Raw genomic sequence first — 23594 nt, forward strand, 5'->3', positions numbered from 1 at the left:
ATAGACCTCTGTAGGATGGAAACAATTACAAATATTAATGTCTAACCTGGCTGTGATGTGACACAGCGTTGACGTGGTGGATTCAGAGTAATAGTGTGACCCATGTGCTCTAACACTGGCCTCCTGCAGGGAAATACTGTAGGTCATCTGTTGTGTGTTGGCAGCACTCTTTTGTTTCCTCTGCCTCAGAGGTCACATCTCAAGGTGATCTGAAATGGCTCTGCCTGCCTGAATGGTTAGCTGGTTGCTTTAGATTAGAGTAGCATTTGTTCCAGCCTAATAACTCCAGGAGGTGCAGTGTCCTGGGTGCTGGATGCTGGATGCTGGCATTGGATTTTACTGTGCAGGGTTGCAGTGGACATCCAGAATCTCAGCACTGTTCATTGTAGCAGAGAGGAAATCTTTGCACAGAACGGTGAAGCATTGTCTCTTTAACCTGCACTGACACCAGTGTGGATGTTACACACTCACATACACACTCACACACAGACCGTTTTCCATTTTACAGCAGTAACAAGGCCAGCTATAAATCCATCCAGAGGAACAGGACCTGTGTGAATGTTATTGGTCATGGCTAGAATTTAATGTGGCTCTCCTTTTGCTGGGTCTGATTTCTTGGCTGCATTGGCCTATTGCCAGGACGTCCTCTGATGCATGTATAAATTTCATGAATGTAGAATTTTACTGGACTTTCTACAATATTTCCTTTGATAAAGTGTGTCAGTTATTGAAAGATGACTATTCCTCTGTTTGAATCCATGGAGGACTAACTGCAAGGGGAGCTCACACTCTCAAATGGAATGGAAAAACTCTGCAGACTGAGATGTTAACATGCAGAGTCACCATTTATATTCCTCTCTACTTTTGAGTTTCAGTGCACAGAATCCATCAAGATGACTTGTAACTGTGTTTAGAGAGCTGAGATGTCAACATGAGCCACAATAGCTGGACGATCACATCGGAGAAAGCTGAGAATAGAAGTGGAAACTTTTTTCATTTGAATCTTACAAGAAGTTTTTTTTTTTTTCCCATTTGTGAGATCCCCTTGCATTTTGTCTTCATGGGTCTTTTTAGGCCTTCTCACCCTTGTTAGTTTAGTATTTCTTTTCTTCTGTCTTCCCACATCGCCTCATATATCCCTCCATCTCTCCAGATACCATGGTGAAGCACCTCCAGTCTGTGGATGCCTGTCGGAGCTTCTCCGAGTTTCGCCAGGAAGCCAGCATGTTGCACTCTCTGCAGCATCCATGCATCGTCTCTCTGGTGGGCATCAGCATCCACCCGCTGTGCTTTGCACTGCAGCTGGCCCCCCTGGGCAGCCTCAACACCGTGCTAGAGGAAAAGCACAAAGGCAAAGGCTAGTAGGGAAATCTTCATATTCTGATTATGTCTTGAAGCACCATACCAGTGATTTAACTTGGTTAACCTAATATCTACAAGATGCATAGATGTTTCTGCTAATCTTTTCCTATAGCAAGCCATTCTATTTTAGAACTCCGGTACCATTTTTCCTCCCTTTCATCCAGTTATTGATTTCTATTCATTCTGCAACAATATGAAAATGAACTTTCAGAGACTTCAGACTCTCTTCACACCAGTATTCCATCATCATAATAATTTGTCCACATTAGTTTTCCTAAAAGCAGCATAAAAGCAGCAGCACTGTTGTGGTTTGAAAACTTGAAATTAGACAAAGCCTCTCCACTGGAAAATAGCCCCCAGGGAAACATTTGCTTTACACAGCCAATTATCAGTTCTGTGGTTTATGAATGTCGACAACTTTGTTAGCCACAGGAGTAGAACATTATAAGGTGGTTGTTTCAACTAAAGATTAAAATTGATTATATGTTGTGAAATCTTTAATTGCAAAAATGGTTTGGTGCAATGTACAGTGTGGGTGAATTGTGGTGAATGGGCCAAACATTCAAAATCAAAGGTATGGCCCTTTAAGCTATATTCTTTAGTGGAGCAGCTCTTTTATGATTATTATTAATTATGTTCTCTCTCTTTAGACTCCAGGTACATGCCCCTGAGTCACATGCTGACCTTCAGAGCAGCCTATCAGATCGCAGCAGGGCTGGCATACCTGCACAGAAAGAACATCATTTTCTGTGACCTCAAATCGGACAACATCCTGGTGTGGTCTTTGGAGGTTTGTGCACGAACAATTTCACGAAGCTGTAACATCAGGAACTATTGCCGTTTCTGTCATCTAATACAGCTTTTTAGTCATTCGCGTGTCTTGTTTTAGGTGCAGGATCCGGTCAACATTAAGCTCTCTGACTATGGCATCTCGCGCCAGTCCTTCCATGAGGGGGCTTTGGGGGTCGAGGGGACGCCAGGCTACCAGGCTCCTGAGATCCGGCCAGGCATTGTGTATGACGAGAAGGTACTGTCTTCCTCTCGGATATTTTCAGTGGGCTATGACGTTTTAAACCTCAGTATGTTGTTGTCAAGTTAACTGTGCTACCTTGGTATAATTAAACAAATCAAACTGTGGTTCAGATGACTTGTGGCTTCTGTTACACACCAGTGGTGTTGTTTGCATGCCTGAAATTAAAACCACAATTCCCACAAACTTTGTTCATTCTTGTCACAAAGCAGATGTTATTTGTCTGCCCTCTCCCTCCCTAACATCTTTGGCTTTACTGAAGATAATAAACATGTTAGAACAGATTTTTTGTGTTGGCCTTACCTCCTCCCATCTGTCATTATCAGAAACTCTAAAAACACTTAAAGAAGACGCAAACATTCCAGGGTGTCTGTGGGTCCTTAAAAAGGAGGTCGTGCTTTCCACAAACATTTAATCAAATTTCATTTCTTTTTATTTCTTTTTGCCAAAGTTAGTCGAGCTCTATTGCATGATAGCCAACATTTCGAATGTTATAAAACTCGAAACTCTACCGGTGAACCTAATGCATTCTTTATACTGACGTGCTACACTTAACCTGTTGGGGAAATGGCTGTTGTAGATGAACCGAACTCACTTTACACTTACTCTCATACTACATTTACATGCGCACAAGAGACCAGAGTATTCAATTTAGCATATGAGAGAAAGCCATAAAAATCATTGGATGTACCTGTGAAGGAGTCTGTTAGAATCATGTATTCAGTAAGTGACTATATGCCTACCTAAAACCCAGCACAAGACCAAATACATAATACTTACCTTTACACTCACCTGCAGTGCTCATTTGAATAACAAAAAGTTGTTTTTTCCTTTTGAGGAAAAAGGTGAACATTTTGAAAAACCTTCGATATGATACCTGTAGACACCTTGTATTCACATTAAAACAGACATGTCAGCACTTAAGTGTCAGATATTAGTCCAATGAAATCAGCAAAGAAATAAGCCCAGAATGTCATTCTGTCTCATTTTCACTCTGCAAGTTATTCCACTCCTAAAACATAGAATCTGTAGACGAGTTCAAATGTGATGGGAATGTTTGATCTTGTGCAGGAACACATGCTGAATGAATCATAGAAAGTGAACTGTTAAGTGACTAAATTTGTTTCAGCAACCAACCACAGTATGTGCACAGTATGGTGGAGACATGTACTGTGAAACAGATCAATATGAACCCTTACTGATCTGTCTTCTCCTCTTTCAGTGTAAGATGTAGAGTGAAACGGCTGCCCCGGCCTCACTGCTTATTTTGCTTGTCCTACCAGAGGATTTATAGTTAGCGGGCTGACTGTTTTGACTGGTTACTTCCTCCTCTGCAGCCTGTTTCATCGTACTGTCTGATTGATACCACATGTTATGTTTAATGGCAGAGGAGGAAGAAAAGGTGTGTGTGTGTGTGTGTGTGTGTAGCTGTATTAGTGACCCCATTTACTGGCACACTAAAAAATGCAGTTTAGACAATGTGGGTTAGATAAGACCCATGACAGACCCCTCTCTGGACATGTTAGTACGATAATTCTCTTAGTAAGTGTAACAATATATGTTGAGTGCTCAAACTTAAAGGACCATAGCAATTATTCACCATGTTAAGTGTAATATCTACAAAAAAACATACTTTCTGCTGATCTTTTCCCAAAGCAAGCAGTCACATTTTAGAACTCCGATATCGTTTTTCCTCCCTTTCATCCGGCCATTGTTTTCCATTCGTTCCACAATGATATGAAAATGAATTTTCAGAGACTTCAAACTTTCTTCACACCAGTATTCCATCACCGCAATAAAGTCGTCCACATTAGTTTTCCTAAAAGCAGCAGCACTGTTGTGGTTTGATGACTTGAAATTGAGTGAAACAGTCTCTCTGTCACAAAATGAATTAAACGTTTCCCCATCCCCTGGGTTTTCTTTACATAGCCAATTATTGGTTCTGTGGTTTATGAATGGCCGTAACTTTGTTGGCTGCAGAAGCAAAACATTATAGGGTGGCTGCTTCAGGGATTTCGATTATATGTTGCGGTATCTTTAGTACCCCCATATGATTTGCAAAAATGGTTTGTTGCAGTGCAAAATGGCCAAACATTCCAAATCGTTGGTATGGTCCTTTAACTGGCTTTTATTGTCATGTCCTTTTTAAACCTTGAAATAACCACATTGCATGTAGACTGGGATATAAAGCGAAGGGATCAATCATGCAGTGTTTTTTTTTTTTTTTTTTTTTTGCTTGGACTTTGGCAGTCACTTTATTATATATATGTACATACATGTACATGTCATCCTCAATCTGGCTCTGTACATATTTGAATGAGCCTGTTCCAGTGAATAGGATTTGAAGTCAGCCAGCGCTCGCTCTCTCAGTCAGCTTGGATGTAGATTGTAGCTGTATGTTGGTGTAGCGTGGCCGGCCTGGGCTTCTGGGCTCCTGTTCTCCCCAGGGAAGCTAGGTTTACCAGGGGTTACTGCTTTGCTGGCCTCTGCCTCTGCAGAAGAGTGTTTCAAAGAGCAGAAAGAAATCTCCATAAGCCCTGGCCGCTATTCATCAGCCGCTATCCCACAGAGTCTGCTGACCTCAGCCAATCAGACTCCTTCTCTCTCTCCTGGGCGTTAATTTCACTTTTTGATGAGGTTTAGCTATTCTAATGAGATGCAGGCAGGGATCGAGAGAGCACAGAGAGGCAAAGATGGGCGAGAGAAAAGGATGAAAGTAATTGAAAACTAGCGTAGTGCTAGTTACATGCGTGCCAGCTGTGGGCCCCTTGGCAAGTCGTGTAACATGTGTAAGTGATTTTGTGTGACAGTCAGCACTAGAGAGTTGATACAAGTCATTTGTTTAATCTTGGATAACATCATGACTACTGACAAGATTAATAGCTTGTGAACAGAGAACCACAACATGTAAGGATAATCTCATTCATTGTATTACAGTTGAAATTTAATGATGATTGTGCCTTTTGAATTTAATGAAATGTGTGGACAAAAGATCAGTCTTTATTATAAATATAGCACTTAAAAGTGAAGATGTATTTTAAGTGAGAATGTTTGATGAGGTTGTAACAAGGTTGAGACAGTAATGTGTATGTGATTGCTTTTGTATTTTTCTCAGCTCTTTAAGCCTTTAATGATGATTGCAGTAGCTGTCCATTACACTATTTCATAATTTGTACAAGCAAATTAAGGGTGTGTTTCGCATCAATAATCATCATTGTTTGTAGCCAGATTGGATATGGTGATGCATTAGCTCTATTGCTTTTATGGTATGAAGCAGGAAGAGGGCGCTGTTCTTCCAGCGGAAATGGAGCCAAAACTCTCAGAGTTTCCGGCAGTGGCAGATGGTGGAAGGACTGAAAGGCCAATAGAATAATCACTTCAAACATATTCATCCTCTTCAGTAAATCCAGAAAGCATTTGACAGAAGTCGTAAAAGAAGGCGAAGGGAGAAAGTGATTACATTTTGTGACAGGAAACAATGGGCTTTATGGGAAATGTGGTCTTAATTTGGAGAAGCACTAACAATACCACTGGAGTGAGACAGAAGCCACCAGTTATCTCAGCCATGTTGGTGTTCGTTTAGGTAACTTTTTAGACTTTTTGATTGCTCTGCTTCCGTCTTGTATATTTACTTGTTTTAGTCTTGTGAGGTGCTTTTAAAATGTGTGCACGTTTTAAAATGCACTTTAGAAATTAAGGTATTATTTTTATTAATCATTCCAAAGTTTTACAGTCCATATCCCAGTGACATGAAGATTAAATATGTGTCATATTTAAGTGATTTTACTTGACTGCATCAATTTTATTCTAATCAGCCTGATATTCTTTTGAATGAAGATGCATACCTTTGATATGGCAGATTCCTTTCATCAAGTTTATTTTAAAACTGCTGGCATTGCTGTGACGCCAAGGTGTTATAGTCGATAAGAAACCATTGACAAGGATACTGAGAGCCAGAGTGCTCTTCTCTTATCAGTATGCAGACTGCACAGGCATTACAGACTACATAAAAGATTTGTGTTGCCCAAAGTCTCATAACTGAGGCTCTGTATCGACGTATGTTTTGAATCCTGTTTATGCAACTGGAGCGCTTGTTTTGTGTACACAATGGCTTGTATTCCCCAAAGAACGTCTGAGCTCTGTAGATCGTCTATGATGGTTCTTAGCACAGGTATTTCAGACGTATGCCTCATCAAAGACAGTGAAACGAAAAGGAAAATCCCATGGCATCTCCGCAACGCTTTGAGCTGCCCTTCTTGCAAGACTAAAAATTGTAATCAGGAGGGGTTTGACCAAGTATGCGCATTGTGAAACGCGTACAAGTGTTAGGCTGAAGGGAGGAAGGCCGTCTTATGTGAATATCGTTTTTCCACAGCCCAAGTGACGCCATAGCATGCCACAGACCTAGCATATCTGAAGTTACTACCAAGTGATGTCACCACAGATGTGCTTGAGTGGGTTTTGGCCTCGCACAACTGTTTACCTCTCAAGTTATTCTGGGAATGCCCACAAGACCCTATTCACTCAGCCACTGTCCATGACCATTCATAGAAAGGAATCCACTCGGGTATTTCGGACCACAGATATGATCCGTCTCCCAGACGAGATGAGAGGACTCCAACAGATTAAGAGGAGACCAGGACGAGCCAGGACCAGCCACCCTGTTAGCGCTCATTGTGGAGTATCAGTGTCTGTCTCTGTCGTCATCAGTAGCACTCAAGATATCAGTTCACATCTTCTCCCTGGTCCACTCTAGATAATTACATGGATAGTTACTTATAGACCTGTCACTGCTGTTAATATGACACACGTGTAGTGTTCATGTGTTGTCTAAAAGTGTTCATCAGCGACATTTTTTCCAGGACAAGAACAAGACAGAAACAAAAACCAAAATGGCCTTTTTCACTAAACTATGACAACATACAATGCACTGATTCTTGAGAATTTGGATAAATCATGTCCCACTAAGAAAAATGCTATTTCTGCTGGAAATTTACAACATTTTAATGAATAAAAAGAATCAAGGGCATAATCAGGGGGTCCTTTGCACATTTGTAAGGTTCTTTTATAGCTTTATTTTTAATTTGTTTTAATTTAATGATTATATGTTGGCCAATGGCCTACAAAACCAGTTGTCCTTGGATAGGAGATAATCATTTCAACTTGATTAAAACAACAAAAAGTAATAATTTCATTGAATAATATCTTTACCACATGAAAGAGTACATCATAATATGTATTAAAAACTACAAACGATGAGTTTTGAACAATATTTACTATTATTTTGTGGTTGCTGAAAATGTGTCCCAGATATTCGTCACCACCGTCAGATATTTATTTAAAAAATAATAATAAAAAAACTACAAGGTCAATTACATTCCTGAGGACCTCTTTTCAAACCTTCAGCTCTACTGCATGCTTCAAGACCGCTCAGGCTCCTGGAAGTTTGCTATTTTCTCTTAAATCTCTTCATATTTTGGGACACTGCTACTGTCACAACCATAAATTGTCAACACCGTCACTTCTGTATAAAAAATATTAAATTGGATTATGGAATAAATGTATACTTTTTAAGAAGAGGTCTGATGTAGGTGGCAACAGGGCGAAAACAAGCTGACTCATGTGAACAACTCATGCTTATCATGTGAAAGAGCAGGTTTTTGTCACCACCGTCAGACGTCACCACCGTCAGGTTTTCTGTCTGACGGTGATGACTGAAGTCTGAAAAATGCTTATAACAGTGCTCAGGATTGTTATTTTTTGTACCAAATAGTTAAATAAAGTTGTTAAGCAAGAAGCCATTGACTTGAGTGGTATAAATTTTGGAAATGTATGTTTTAATGAGGCGACTGTCACCACCGTCAGATTAGTGTCACCACCGTCAGAGGCAGTTATATTGGTTTTAAATGAATATGCTTACAATATGTTTCTTTGGTGCTGTTGAATTATTTAAGTATTAGTCTCTTTAATACAAAAATATGTTTTTCAAATTAAAAAAAAAAAAAACATTACGGTGACGGTGTTGACAAAAACAAAGTAACCTAATAACTGGAAAAACCTATTTTATGAAAAAAATGCAAAATGAGGAGGTTGCACCGGTACATTGCTGAACAGCCAAGACCTTGGCCTATAATGATATACCTTCAGATTTTGTAATTTAACGCACTTTTTTTTTTCAAAATTAAAACCTGTTTTATCCACATTCCCAAGAATCAGTGAATGACATTTTGGTGATCACATAAAAAGGAGATGAAAATGCCAGAAATATACAATTTAAAGAGAAAAAAATTGAAAAATGATTGAGTATTAGATTAAAGTAGAGTTTTGGTAGAGTTTTGTATAAAACAAAATTGTATAACAAAATTCAGATCTCAGAATGTGACTAAAACTAAATCACATCATAGTCAAAAGAATAAGACTAAAGCTAAATCAAAACTAACCCTTCATATTTGCCAAATGTGCTCTGTGCCTGTATTTATGGCACTGTGTTCATTTCTACTGGGTGTTTGGTATTTAAATTATTGTCTCTGGATGTTTATGGAACCCATTTTCCTATTATCTATTCGTACATTCCTGACATGTGTTACATAACCTACCAGCTGTTCTCTAAACTTGTGATACATTGTTTACATATGAAATTGTTCATACAAGAATATGATTTCTTAGCAATCCTCAAAGTGTAAAATTGTACCTTGGTAACCACCTCTTTTTTTTTTCCACCAAAAATGCCCTTACCCCACCACAAACACCCAGGTGGACATGTTCTCCTACGGCATGGTGCTGTACGAGCTGCTGTCGGGGCGGAGGCCAGCACTGGGCCACCACCAGCTCCAGATAGCAAAGAAGCTTTCCAAAGGCATCCGGCCTCCGCTGGGCAGCCCAGAGGAGGTGCAGTTCTACTGCCTCCACAGCCTGTTGACTGCGTGCTGGGACACCAAGCCTGAGAAGGTCAGACTTGCTGCTTTTTCACACTGTGAGGGGCTTGGTTGATTGGTTGCTGTACTCTGACCAAGAAAAACACATAGCAAATGTTTATTAGGTGACATTAATGTTAAGGACCATACCAGTGAGTTTGCATGTTTAGCCTTAAATCTACAAAACACATACAGTTAACTTTTCTGTTGCTCTTTTCTGGAGCAAGCAGTTGTATTTCAGAACTTTGATATCATTTTCCTACCTTTTATCCAGCCATTGGAATCCAATGGCTGGATTCCAATGAACGATCTCTCCACCAGAAAATAGTCCCCTGGGAAACGTTTGCGTTCCACAGTCAAGTATCAGTTCTGTGGTTTATGAATGGTGATGACTTTATTAGCTGCAGAAACAACTAACAAAAGAAGCAAATTATAAGGTGGGTGTTTCAGCCAAAAATTCAAATTTGAAATTGGAGGGATTTAGATGATATGTTATGAAATGTTTATTACCACTGCATGATTTGCAAAATGGTTTGTTGCAATGTAAAATAATTGTTGTTAATTGTCCTAAATGGGCCAAACATTCTAAATGCTGCTATGATCACTGCCATGGTCCCTTCAAACAAATTTAAAAAATTGTAGAATTATATCAAAGCTAACCGTCGACTCATATCATAATGTAACTGTTCTCCAAGTATAATTTTTTGAGGCATTTAGTCTCGTAGTCCTTCAAATAAAAGTTGTATGGAACTGTAATCAGCTTATTGTCCATTTTGCACTCGCAAGACCAAATTGTTACAAATCACATCAGTAGGGAGCCAGCGAAGTGGGGAATCTGATTGGCTGTTGATGTCCGATGACCGCAAAAAGTTCAGCGGTTGCCAGCTTTAGTCAGCCAACAAGCCTGTTGCCTGTCAGACACATTGGCCAAGTTTCCCCAGTGGCTCAGCTCTGTAAAGAAATGAATGAACTTGCAGTGACCTGTTGATGGTGTTGACCACAGTGCGGCAAAGCAAGCAGTTGGGCTGGCAACACACGAGAAGACTTTTAAAATCCTAATAGAAAATGCATCCCGGCATGCTTTTATTGATGAGAACATGCAGGGGATGGCTAAGTTCAACATTATCCCAAACAAGCACAACATTTCCTGGTATCATGACACAGCAAAAATATACATGGGAACTGCTTTAAACTGATATCGGGAAGGCAGTTAGGTCCTGATCCCACAAAAGTGATGCAGACAGCAGTTATGGATTACCACAGATGTCCTATCTTACATGTTGGTGCTATATTTTCATTGGTTTTCAACATTTCTGCAGGCTGTTGTAACAGCTATTGGTCCAAATGTTGGCTGGGATTGCAGCACATCTTTTTTTTGTTTCTCATTTGTAAATCTACTCACACTAGATGATTAGGCAAGGATGGGTTATCACACAGTTAATATAATGAGATTATCCTGCTGACTCTAATCTCTAGTCTGACACCAATCAAAACAACAGACTCATCACAACTTGGCTCTCGCTGTTTATCGGTGGTCTGTGATCCGTGTTGAGGACCCTGCAGATGTCAGGTTATCCAAGTGTGTATCCAATGTGGTAGCTTAACTCCATCTGTTAAGGCTGAGTCTCTAAACTCTGATTTCCCCTCTGATTGTAGGGTTGGATAAATCTGCTATAAATCAGCTTGATGTTGCTTCCCCAGCCTTACCTCCCACCTCAGAAATGCTGCTGTCCTCAATGAACACTGGCAGGATTAATGAATGACAAACAAGGAGAGACAGCGTCTAGGGACAACCTGATTTGCTGGTTGTGAAACCACAGTTTTGTAATGCAAGTGTCACAAGTAAGGTTAGACCAAGACATCAGTCTAATATTGGAAATATTTTTTTATACAGCATCATCAATATGAGTCAGGGTTGTCCCCCTCCTATAAGCATGGCTTAGCATGGAAAGTTGCAGAGTCTTTACCATCTTGAAGAATAAAAATCTGGAGGAAACACTGAATTCTTGTATTTTTTATGTAGTAATGCATTTACTCTATTTGAAAATGTTTAAATTTACAAACAAAATAAAATACTATCAGCTTCAATGAAAAAATATCAATATCAACCCAGTTCAACACAAACATACCTACAAAAAAGCAAGTAATCATGGTTGAAACATAATTGTAGACATGACGTGTGTGTCTGTGTGTGTGTGTGTTTGTGTCTCTGTGCAGAGGCCTCTGGCCATGCAGTGTGTGCGGCAGATGCAGGAGCCCAGCTTCCCGTGTCTGAAGTATGTCTTGTCATGCGACGTCCATTCGCAGCTCTTCCTGTCCCAGCTGCAGGGATACAGTGCCGTCTTCTGGGACGGACAAAAGGAGGACAGGTTTGTGTTTGTGTCCGTTCACCTCTCTTCCATACGTTTTGAGCATTTTGTCTCTCTGGAATCTAAACATGTCCTGATGTCAATGCTATTTATATCCAAACCTATTACTGCAACTGAACACCTATATATGAGCAAAATTGCCTTTCAGTGAAAATATGATGTGAGGTGTCCTGATGACTCAGTGGTCTAAGGTGCATACCATGTAGCCATTATGCCCTGGGTTGGAATGGGGCCTTACGCCTTGGATACACTGAACACCTAACACATGTGGACCGTTTGCAGAGTGGATGCTGCAACACTGAGCTTCCCCTATAATCAATGAAACTGGCTACACCAGGTGTGACAGCAGTGCGTCATTGGTGTGTATGTGCTTCAGAGATCCGCTGTATGCACGCTGCAGGTATAACCAGTAAAAAGATACATTTTGCAGCACATCTGCGACGTGGTCAGTGTAGCCAAGGCATCAGATCTTTGTTTCATTTGTCGCATGTCTGTCTAACCCAGTCCTTCCTGTCTCTCTCTCTTTACTTTTGATGTTGTAATAAAGGCAAAAATTGTCAATAAATAAACTCGATCTATCCCAGTTAGTGTTATCCACCTCTGATATGATGGATGTGATGCAGTTGATTGATTCCATATTTATCGTAGAACTGATCAACTATCGAAGACCTTAACATGAATTGATTCAAATAAGGCGTTTTAATCAGATGCCATTCACGTACGGGTGCATCTTTATGTCTTTTGAGATGATGGTGTAAGGGCTCTTAGGGATTTGTCACCGCTGCAGATCTTGGCTTTGAATGTGATAACTGGAATACAGTTGGTTCACATCATTATAATTTTTTTGTGCACATTCATGACCCCTAGAGGATTAGTATCGATCTTGATGACCCCATGACCTTTGCTCCAGCATCACCATCAAGCCAGGCTCAAATCGTTTTGGGGCTGTTGTTTACTGACCCCACATGTCTAGTTTGGAATAATTGTCCTGGGTTTCAGTGGGAAATTTAAGTCTATTAATCCTTACCAAATAAAATTCCGAGGGAAACACTTAATACTGGTCTTTTTTTGGAATTTTGGAGCATGTGCACGGTCAATTTCAAAGGTATTGACTATCATCAGTCACAAGGTTCAAGCCCCAGTCTAAGCAACACACAGGCCTGTCTCCCCTGTCCTTTTTGGTTGCACTATTCAAGACACTCAGACAGCTGCTAAAGTCCTCAAATCTGGGCAGCGTAATTACCCCTTAATGGGAAAGCGGCTCTGTCTTCCTCTGAGCTTTTAACCTCAGTCCAACCCCTTTCTGCAGCTCATTAACTGGGAGGAGGCCGCGTTCACTCTTCTGAAACCACCTCGGATATGGATTTTCTCTCTGCGGAGCCTGGGGACTGTGTTCACGCTGAGGGGGGAACGCTGGAGAGTCTGATTTTCATTTTGAAAGTCATGATCTGAAAGCATACTCAATCTACTGGTGTTTTCACAAAAGTTCTGTCACAAGTGCACATGCACACACACACATTTGTACATCTTACAGTGCACACACCGACACACACACACCCCTCTGGCTGTGATGGCTCCCAGGTGTTTTTGTAATTGCTCTATTGTTTGCTGTGTGTGTGCTGCAGGACTCCACCTTTATCTCCATCCAATAAAATCAGCTTTCATCCCCCTCATACAGGTGGTGCTAATGACTGCTACTGGCTGCCGTTGGCCATCTTCCTGCCGTTAACCCTTTCACTACGTTAATGTCTCTAATGCCTCGCCCGCCCCCACCCCACCCCCACTCTCCCATTGCTCCCAGTGCCCCTCTGGACCTCACAACTGGTCGTGGGAAGCAGTGTCAAACGACCGCCCATCAAATTCACTCCAACAATTTATTCCCGTTCCCTGCAGAGAAGAGCTCAATGCTCCGCTGTTTAGTGTCTTTTTAGAACTCAGGCTCAGATATATTTATTAAAATAGAGATTTCGTCCACTTGCCGGCACATTTTTCACAGCAGCCATTTTGACATGAAATAGCAGGTAAACCCAGGCATTACTAATGACATTAATTAAAGTTCTGTTCTTTTTAAGTGTAGCAGAGCCTTTCCAATGATGCAGAACTCCGGCTCTGTTAGACCTAAAAGGAACCAAACTATAATTAATATCATTAGTACCACCTGTATTTACCTGCTATTTCATGTCAAAATGGCTGCTGTTCAGAGGGTCTACTTGAATGTTTATCACTTCCTCTGTACCTGTGCTTTCTTCCAGGAGTGAAAGTAACTAATTACATTGACTTCAGTTACTGTGCATGAGCACCTTTTGTGTACCTGTACTTTTTGAAGTCAGTCATTTTACTTCTACTTAGGTACATTTTTGATGAAATATTGTACTGCTGTTGTATATTGTACTCAGCTAAAACCACATAAAACCCCATTCATTACAGACTAACATATTTTTAGCCCTTAATAAATATTGAAACTCAACCATCACAAACTGACCTTCCTTAGTTGAGAAGAGACAACTGGCTTAAATTCGTTGATGGCCTTTTATTGCACGTGTGTTAATCTGATTTGCTTATTTTGTACCACACAGACATTCATATTTGTCCTACTGTTCATAAAGTATCATGTCTTGTGATATCTAAGATGCTGCTAATCTGAATTTGACAAACTGGCATTTGGGCAAAATGGCATAGTTCATAAAGTGATATTTTCTACTCCATTGTAAAACATCCTCCAAGTTTGACCTGTCAGCTCCTTCCCTGTTGTGAGAAAGAGCGCCACACTAGGAGTGTTCTTCTCCAAACTGAATAAAGTGGTCAGACACTGGCAACAACACGATTCAAATCTGAAAAAATGCTCTGAAGGATGCACAACAACACACATTTGTTTGGGATTCATTATTTACCCCGTGTTCCAGCTCTCTTGCTTGCTAAGTGATGGAACTCCTTTGTTTCTGTGTCACTTCATTCATTTTGGAGAAGAACACCCCCGGTGAAGCGTGTCCGTTGCATCATGGGTAAAACCCCCATCTGCTGTATTCTTATTCATATGATATCTCTCTTTGTAATTTAACCACTGCAGTGGTCCTGTTTCCCCACAGAGAACATACAATTTTAATTTTGTTCTAATACTACCGTGTCATTTATATTCATGTGCAGTCTTTCTTCACTGTACAAGCAACTGGAGTCGTAGCCAGTGCAGTTGGAGTCTGCATGGCACATCTTGAAAGTGTTTGGTCATTTCTTTTGTATGGGTGTGTGTGGCCTGCAGGAACTACAGCGTGGTGAATGTGCAGAAAGGCCAAGTGGAGGTGAAGAGGATGCCGTGTCCAGGTAGCAGGCTCAGCTGTCAGATGAAGATGGACAACACTCTGTGGACTGCCACCGAGGTACAGACCACATCGCCAAAAGCAAACACGTCATGCTGTGGGTCATGTTTTCTAAAGGCTCATTCCACCTATTCAGTTGTTAGCGCCGTTTGTTTCAAGTCAGGGAATTTGAAACTATTTCATGTTCTGGACACCAAAGATGACTTGTGTTAATCCAAGGGCCCCCGTTTGAAGACATTTGGAGAGATGCACAAAAAAACAAAACAAAACAAAAAAAAAAACCTAAGAAACTCATGTCTGAGAGAAAGGAGGAAACAATCCAGGGCACTCAGATGAGAAGTTATTTTAAAATCATTTATTAAAGCATGTATTTTTCATGGAAGCTCTCAGACACAGAAGTTTTTGCCCTGTTTAGACAGTTTTTATGTGGTTTTTGTGCATCTCAGCAGTTAATGAAAGCTTTTCCATTTGCTGTTCAAAACTAGCCAGTATGTGGTCGTTCTTTCCTTGGAAAAATCCTCTGATATACAGGCAGTGATGTATTTGAAATTTCCAGTTTCTGAGGAATAAACAGAGGACAAATTAGATGGTTAGAAAAGAGAGCGCCACCTACAGAAACTCATCAGTAGAAAATAAGAGGAGATGGTTTGATAATGCCACAGGGCCACAAGTCGTTGCATGTTGTTTGCTCAGAAATCTGACAGGACATGTGGTTACCGTGTGATATCCTGTGTGTCTGTGTGTCAGGAGCAGGAGGTGTTCATCTACAGTCTGAAAGAGATGTGTCCGCTCAGTCAGCCCCAGAAACATTTCTCCTGCCCAGCCGTCATCACCTGCCTGTTCCCTGTTCCAGCGAGACATCAGGTCAGTCCATATCCAAACAAACACACACTAACTCACACGTCGTCAGATTCACATATTTTCCCTCCACCAGCTAGTATCTGTGGCTTAAAGACAGTGGCTGTATGAATGTGAAACAGAACATTGCTGGAAGAGATAAATGAGCCCGCTTTTACCTGGATGAATAAGATAAAAGGTTAAAAATATATCTAATTTCCCTATGGGGAGTGTTTAATATGCACTAGGCAGTGTGACACTCTGGTGACCCCAAATAACAGTGGGAGTTAGCTGTTGGATTTTTCAAAGAACAAAGGGCTTCATTATCCAGACATCCTGTAAGGAGACATCAGTAAACCAAGGTCAAATCTCAATGTCCACACTAATGCTGCGTTCAATACAACTTGGAAGTCTGAACTCCAGCCTGGAGATTTCCGACATCACTGGGTTCACGCTGCAGGCTAACACGGAAAACTTGGATTCCCAAAGGACTTTTGGCGGAGATGGTTGGTAACATTCCACATATTGCTGTAATCCGGGAGAAATATAAATATTTTTCACAGATTGCACAGCACATATCAAATTATGTGTTAAAGTCCCCATGAAATGACCTCACATGACGTCTACTTTCTGTAAAACAAAGGATCTTAAATAGTGACATCATCCTGCACTAGTGGGTGTACACTAAAATCTTAACCAACAAAACCTTCACAAATCCTCTCTCATCCACCTTGTCCCTTCAAATAAAATTGTTTCTCTCCCAAACTGATATGCTGTTGGTTTGCACTAGCGAATGACCCTTCCCTGCACCGTGTCCCATTCAAACAGCCTGTTTGAACAGGAACTACATCAAAGTAAGAGTCCATTTCATTGGGTCTTTAAACAAATACATTTATAACAATTCCATTCTTACCATTAATGATGAAGGTTGCCATGTTTGGTGTCAAGTCGGATAAATCGGAGCTGTGAAATGACACCCAAACTTCCGACCTGTTATTTCTGAACTTGATGTCATCAAATTGTCGTCAAGTCATGTTTCTGCACCAAAAACTAGAAAAGTAACACTTCTTTGAGGAAATTATAGTAGATAACTTGGAATTTAACTTACTTCAAAATTTAGACTAAAATACCACAATTTTCTTATTCCGTTTAACCTACACTGGGATTTTCCCTCCCCAAATGTCTGCTACAGCTAGACAGCTGAAAACAGCCTTATGTTAGACCACTGTGGGCTTTCTGTAGGTGTGGCTGTTATCACTTAAAAGAGCAAAGCATCGTCGATGAGGAAAATACCAGAGATACTGAGACTTGGACTTTTGGATTGATGTGGCTAGAAAACACTTATATTTGACATTTTAGGTGGATATTTTTGAGCTGCAATTGATGCTCCAATAACCTCAGTCATTTGGATGAAGGCTGACCTGGAAGAACACGCATTAACTCTATGTTTAGTGGTGGCATGGAGATGAGTAGTTCATTACTGGATTTTTATTTTGGGAGACATTTTCAGTCACATTCTCATTGATTACTTCTTTCATAAAGAACATGTCCTGCCAGTGGCCACACTTAACACCAGAGTTTCAGTGCAGAAACAGGTTCAATATGGATTAAGACTGACAAGCCTGATGTATTTCCATACAAATTTTTACCCTGTCAGTGTCTGCTGAGTTATTTAGAAATGAAACTTCCCTTTTCACTTTTTTATAATGCTGTGTAAGTCTGAAGGTGAAGGCTTGGGCACATTTTCAAGTTGAAGGGAACTGGCAGCAGATGGCTATTGAATTTTGATGAGGTTGTTTTTTTATTTGACTGTTCTCCATGGTGTCTGCACAGCAACACTCTTGCCACTGGTAACTGTGTGGCTCTGGTTTGCACGCCTCTAAATAATGGCCCTGAAACCAGCCAGTTGCCAGTTAGTGTGATGGTGATTTGAGCATGGCTTGATTGTCATTCACCAGCTTTGGTGGGAAAAGTTGTTTTATGGTCTGTACTGGCTTTTGTCCCGCTAGCCTCTTTCACCTTCCCTTCCTCCATCAGCCATCAGCCCCCCCTCCACACCACCCACCACGCCCACCTCCACCCTCCCCGACCCCTCTGTGGACACTGGGTATCTTTGAAGTGTAGCTGGAGGACTCCAGGTGTTTGGGGGTGGTTGGTGGCCTTAAGCAACTAATGATGTTAGAGCAGGTCAGAGTGTCATAAACTGTCCTCTGAAATGAGTCCAACATGTAATAAAAGCTGTTAATGTTTCCAGTTGTCACATAATGTAATAATATTCAAACTATGTTTTTTTTTTTTTCTTTACATGAAAGTGTAGTAATATTTTTCATTTGGTGGGTGCTCTTACCCAAAGTGTCACATTATGTGGAGTATGGTTTGACCAACAGGGTTATTTTTAAGGTCAATGCCATTTTTAGATTGATCAAACAAACATCCTAATATCCATCATATCAGAGGTGGATGTCATTGACTGGACCAGATCTGATTTGTAGCACCGCTGTAATGAGATGGGTTGTGCTGCTGGCATTAGTTCATTGACTTTATGTCATTCTTTGGACAGAGTTCTCAACTATTTCATCTCATAACCTCTTGAAATGTTCCTTAGTTCAGTTTCACATTGCAAAATGAATGTGCTCTCTGTTTTCCTTATTCGCTTGACCCTCATTGACTATGTCATGTTATGTAGTTACAGTCCAGTGTGTAAGTTATTCTGTTGTTGCACACATTTTAAGTGGCTGTAAGAGCGTCAGCTAAATGCCTGAAATGGAAATGAAAAGAAAACTAAAATCTGTCCACCTTCCCCTCTTAAGAGCCTGGCCAAGGTGTTTGCTGGGATGTCCGATGGCCTGGTGGCAGTGTACAGTGTGTTGGAAGACCTTCCTCTGGACGGGGAAACCTACCTGTGTTCCCACACCCTCAATAAGACGGTGTTTGGCCTGGAGGACGCAGACCCCCGGCAGAAACCCTACCCAGTCAGGAGCATGGCTCTGATCAACAGTGGCTCCCAGGTGAGGAACAACGGACAGAGATATAGGCTGATACCAGCTTATGTTAAACCATCCGCTAATAATATTGTTAATAGAGTATAATAGTGTTTTTCCATCTACCTGCCATACTTTTAAGTAAAAATACTTTCCAACCATGAGCAGCTGCATATCGACGGAGTGATCTCAGGAAAATGTAGGGTTGAACCACTGCAAGTTTGTAAAGACTGATTCTGATGAATTTGCTATTGAATTTCCTGATAGCTGATACTTTCAGGCTGAACAATTACAATAAATCATGTTCCTTCAAAATATAAATGTTTATCTGCAGGGAAAATCCTCTAAAACAGCACTGACACCACAGGACATGAAAGCTCTCCAATGAAACCAATAATAACAGCAATTGTAATAATAACAGTAACACTATATTCATGCTTATTTTAGATGCTACACTTCTAAAACTGTAGCATCAGAATAAATTCCCTGATTTTAACTTTTTTTTTCTTTTTGCTGCCTCTTTTTTGAATACTTGGTAACTTCCTCTTTGAAAAGCACAAAGAGGACACAAATAAAGTTGTACAATAAATATGTAATCAGTCATACTGCATCATGTCTGTCATATTAGAGAACTACACTGACTGGACCACATCTTATTTTTAATAAAATGACAGGTAGCTAGATGGATGGGTGGATAGACAGACATTTAGACAGAGACAGACAACATGTGGAGTCTCATCACTGTCAACCTGTCCCTGTCCATCTGTCCTCCACCATCAGTTATGGTTTTCCAATGGTCCCGGTGTGCTGGTCATCGACTGTCTGAGTCTCCAGGCGGTTCAGAGGCTGGAACCCTACAGCCCCCCGTCCTCCATTGTATCCTTGACCTCCAGCATCAGTCTGTGGGGAGATGAAGCAGTGTGGACCCTGGACGACCACAGCAATACTCTGCTGCTGTACCACGCCGCCACTTACCAGCTCTGTGCCAAGTACTGGTGGGTGGACCTTTACTATACGTGATTGCTAGATGGCAGCCAGCCACTGGTTTCACTGGATCCACTGGATCCCCTGGCTGTCTCATTGCAATTAACATCACCTGCGCTACTGCTAACATTTTGCACCAGCATTAGCTGCAATGCAGTGGTGCAACTTGTAACCTGTAATGTCCTGAGTTAGCCACTAAAGAAATCCAAGACATTCTTCTCTCAGAAGCAGTAAAAAAAAAGCCCTTTTCATCGCATCTCATAGCTTGAGCCAGAGCCGTCTGGTTCAGACTGAGGCACAGCAGGCAAATTGGCAAAATTGCTCATTTTCTGATGTTTTTTTCTTCCTCCTTCCTTTTTTATTTACTCTTCTTTTTCTAATTTTTTACCAATGCACTGGTAATTTATGCTAATTTAAAATTACCAGAAATTTAGTATTAGATTACCAAAAGATTCCACAAGATTATCTATACTAGAATAAACCCATAAAACTAAGTTAAAAAATTAACTAATTAGTAATTAAAATTATATTACATATAATGAACACAAAATTGTATATATCTATATCTATCTATCTATATCTATATCTGTCTATCTATATATATGAAAACATACACACACACACACACACACACACACACACGAAAACAAAATATCTGTATCTGTATATGTAAACCACTTGAGGTGATTTACAAAGATGCTGTGTGAATAAGCACTTAAAGTCCATTATCACATTTTTCCAGTTATGGATGGAGTGGTTTGATGGCAGCAGGTTTGTCTCTTGGTGTGTTAGATGTGATACATTTTGGGCCACTGCTCTGGGCTCTCTGTGTTCAATATACAGTGCATTCCGAAAGTATTCAGTATTATGTCAATGTGATATTTCAGTTTTTTTCTTTTTAATTAATTTGCAAAAAATTCTACCATTCTGTTTTCACTCTGTCATTATTGGGTACTGAGTGTAGATTAATGAGAGAAAAAATGAATTCAAACGATTGTAGCATCAGGCTGCAACATAACAGGTGGAAAAAGTGAAGGGGGTGTGAATACTCTCTGAATGCACTGTATCTGCATTACATCAGTGTCAGGCCGAAGAAAATGGAGAAATAAGCAAACTCTTGTCTGGAAAGCAACATGATCTTAAACTGCAGTGCAGTCACTAATTTTCTCTTGTTCATTTTTATTTTGAACATCATTTCCTATGTTATTTCAGGTTGGCTAACTGACACTAATTAGACAGCTGCATGGCAGTAAAGATGATGTATTGCTCTTTCCATCCTCGGAGCTCTTTCTCTCACTGACACTTTGAGCTTCTCGTGACATTTTAGGAGATAAAAATCTTCTATTTGATCGTGACCTAAATAATATATTTTTTGGATTATTGATTTTGATTGAGCTCTTGCCATGGTTTCAGCTGTGGAGACAGCAACCCGCTGCGGGACGTCTTCACTGTGCAGCGACCCTCCGGGATTGCTGCGACTACGACCCCTGACCCTAAGACCACGGACCGAGGGGAAGAAGAGCCTGAGTGGGCTAACGGGGAAGTGACGTTGATCTACAGCGAGGAGGCAGGCACTCAGATCATCCAACACCAGGACTCACTGACGGACTACTGCTCCATGTCGTCAGACTCCAACCCCCCCACTGAGCAGCTGCTAATGGGCCGCTCCAGCTCCGGAGCCCTCAGCTCACTGACCAGCTCCAGCAGTATGCCGCTGTCTACAGACTGTGAGGAGACTGACAGGATCAAGGACCAGCAGGAATCCATCAGCCCTGAGTCTGATCCAGAGTCTGCAGAGACCTGCAGCCCCACACCTCCACACCTACAGGCCTTCACTGTGCTGTCAGTGAACGGAACACTGTGGATCCCTAGGTAACACATCATCCACCCTGTAAAATCAGATAGCGAAACATAATAAAATTTTAATCATCCCTGTGAGGATATGTTGTAATAGCAGCAGCAAACGGTAATGTGAGAGAGCAAGAAAAAAAGAATAGAAATGAGAACAGAGGAAATGAGAGTTAAAAGTATGAATTGCAGTATACAGGACATGCAAGGTGCGCCAAATAACAGCAGAACGTAATGAGACAGAAAACTGAGTGTATGATACAAAATATGAAGTGCTGTAAGAAAAGCAGTACAAAAATAAAAGGAGCAAATTTAAAAGTGTATGGACTGTACAGCTAAGATAGATGATGTGTAAAATGCACATGGTGTTCTCATTATCAGGTCTTCAGGAGGCCTTACGAATGCACCAAGTGTCTACATGTGCATTGTGATACACCACACTACATACATGTCATATATGTAGAGGACATGAGGTTCACCCAAGCAGATATTCCAGATGGATACCAATATCTGATACTTGATACCAATACCTTTCTCAGTGTCTGCCAATGCTGGTTCCAGCAGGGTCCCTCTACATGTGGAAAATGCAGAAAGCAAGTGCCTTTGCTTTGATTTAAACTGTGATTTGCATTTTACTTGTAGATTGAATTTAGTCAATCTACAAGTCATTAGACATTCAAAATCAGAATCCCTATTCTAAGTTTAGCTTCAATACTAATGCTCTGATGAAGGCTTTCAGCTGAAACGTGTCAGAATGTGTACGGCAAAGACTTTATTTTTGGATCATAACCACCTGAAGAGTGAAGTCCTGGGTCCATATCACAGACACTCCTAACTTACAAATCCTAGCTTAAATGGTAATCAGGGTTGACCCAGGAAACTAGTCAATACAGATGAACAGTTCCTAAGTCAATGTTCTTATCCTAACTTAAGATATGAAAACTGTATAACACAAGCATCCTAACTTCCCAAAGTCATAAAAATCTCTCCTGACTGAAGTATAAGCATTAAAGGCAGAATCAGTAGGATTTGTTTGCTGCGGTTTGTAAATACAACATTCAAAGTTGGCCCCTCCTTTTCTAACTAAGATAAGCTTTCATTTCTTAGGATGATCTAATCTGAGACAAGATAGGATTACTAAAGTTAGTTTGGATTTGCTTCTGCACTATAAAACTGGGACAAATTCTATCTTCGACCCCTCCTATGTTAACTTAGATTGAAGATAGGAAGTTTCTGTAATACGACCCCACAGGTATTTTTCTTTTTTGGTTGGCCACCTTTCTTTATCCATGAACCCCAATATCAGTATTGGTAACGGTGCATCTCTAACAGCTCGTTAGGTTACATACAGATAGCATATACAGTGTCGAAACACCTGTAGACATTCAGTGTGTATACATGAGTGTTGATTTGTTTGACAGGCGTGGAGGTGATGTGATGGTCATCGAAATGCAGCTGCAGGCCAATCAGCTGAAGGGGCGTGTCATCGCTGTTCTCAGCCCTCCTGGATGTCCGTCTTTGGGGTGAGATCATTTCCTGTTTTCAAGACTGACATTTTCAGATAAATATTGCCACTCTCTATCAGCAGCTGATGCAACACAAGAGTGGTGTGATCTAGATCCAGTTTATGAAAGCTTTTCATTTCTTGTTCTAAACACCTGGTGTCTGACAAATTGTCTGAACACAGGAAGTGGTGTGTTTGACATTTTTGGTTTGTTTGGAACAAACAAAAGTTGTACTGGGTAGTAATTTCTCTTTTTATTCCAGCTTTGTAAAGCTCAGTCAAGCCCTTTTGCAATGATGATGGGGAATCTTTGTTTGAGCTTCTAAATTCCTGTTTTGGCCCGACAGTAAGCTCCTCCTCTGCCCTCCTTCACCCCTCACCAGTATCAAATTCATTCAACACCTCTGTTAAACGGCATATTCTGCAGATAAACACATCCAAATATCAAGTC

The 23594-nt window shown here is 40.7% G+C and overlaps 1 protein-coding gene across 3 annotated transcripts in view; it reads left to right on the forward strand.

Moving 5' to 3' along the window:
* The window catches only part of lrrk1 (leucine-rich repeat kinase 1), a 93130-nt gene that overhangs the window by 64866 nt on the left and 4670 nt on the right, over window positions 1-23594 (forward strand). For all 3 annotated transcript variants that reach the window (XM_030045751.1, XM_030045768.1, XM_030045759.1), the window contains 11 exons: window positions 1154-1357; window positions 2013-2152; window positions 2252-2389; window positions 9146-9340; window positions 11524-11675; window positions 14932-15049; window positions 15737-15853; window positions 18637-18834; window positions 19588-19802; window positions 21205-21663; window positions 23061-23162. In XM_030045751.1, coding sequence (XP_029901611.1) covers window positions 1154-1357; window positions 2013-2152; window positions 2252-2389; window positions 9146-9340; window positions 11524-11675; window positions 14932-15049; window positions 15737-15853; window positions 18637-18834; window positions 19588-19802; window positions 21205-21663; window positions 23061-23162 — 2038 coding nt within the window. The remainder of the gene's footprint in view (window positions 1-1153; window positions 1358-2012; window positions 2153-2251; window positions 2390-9145; window positions 9341-11523; window positions 11676-14931; window positions 15050-15736; window positions 15854-18636; window positions 18835-19587; window positions 19803-21204; window positions 21664-23060; window positions 23163-23594) is intronic.

Source organism: Myripristis murdjan, chromosome 3 (assembly GCF_902150065.1).
Source record: "Myripristis murdjan chromosome 3, fMyrMur1.1, whole genome shotgun sequence".
In the NCBI taxonomy this organism is placed as follows: Eukaryota; Metazoa; Chordata; class Actinopteri; order Holocentriformes; family Holocentridae; genus Myripristis; species Myripristis murdjan.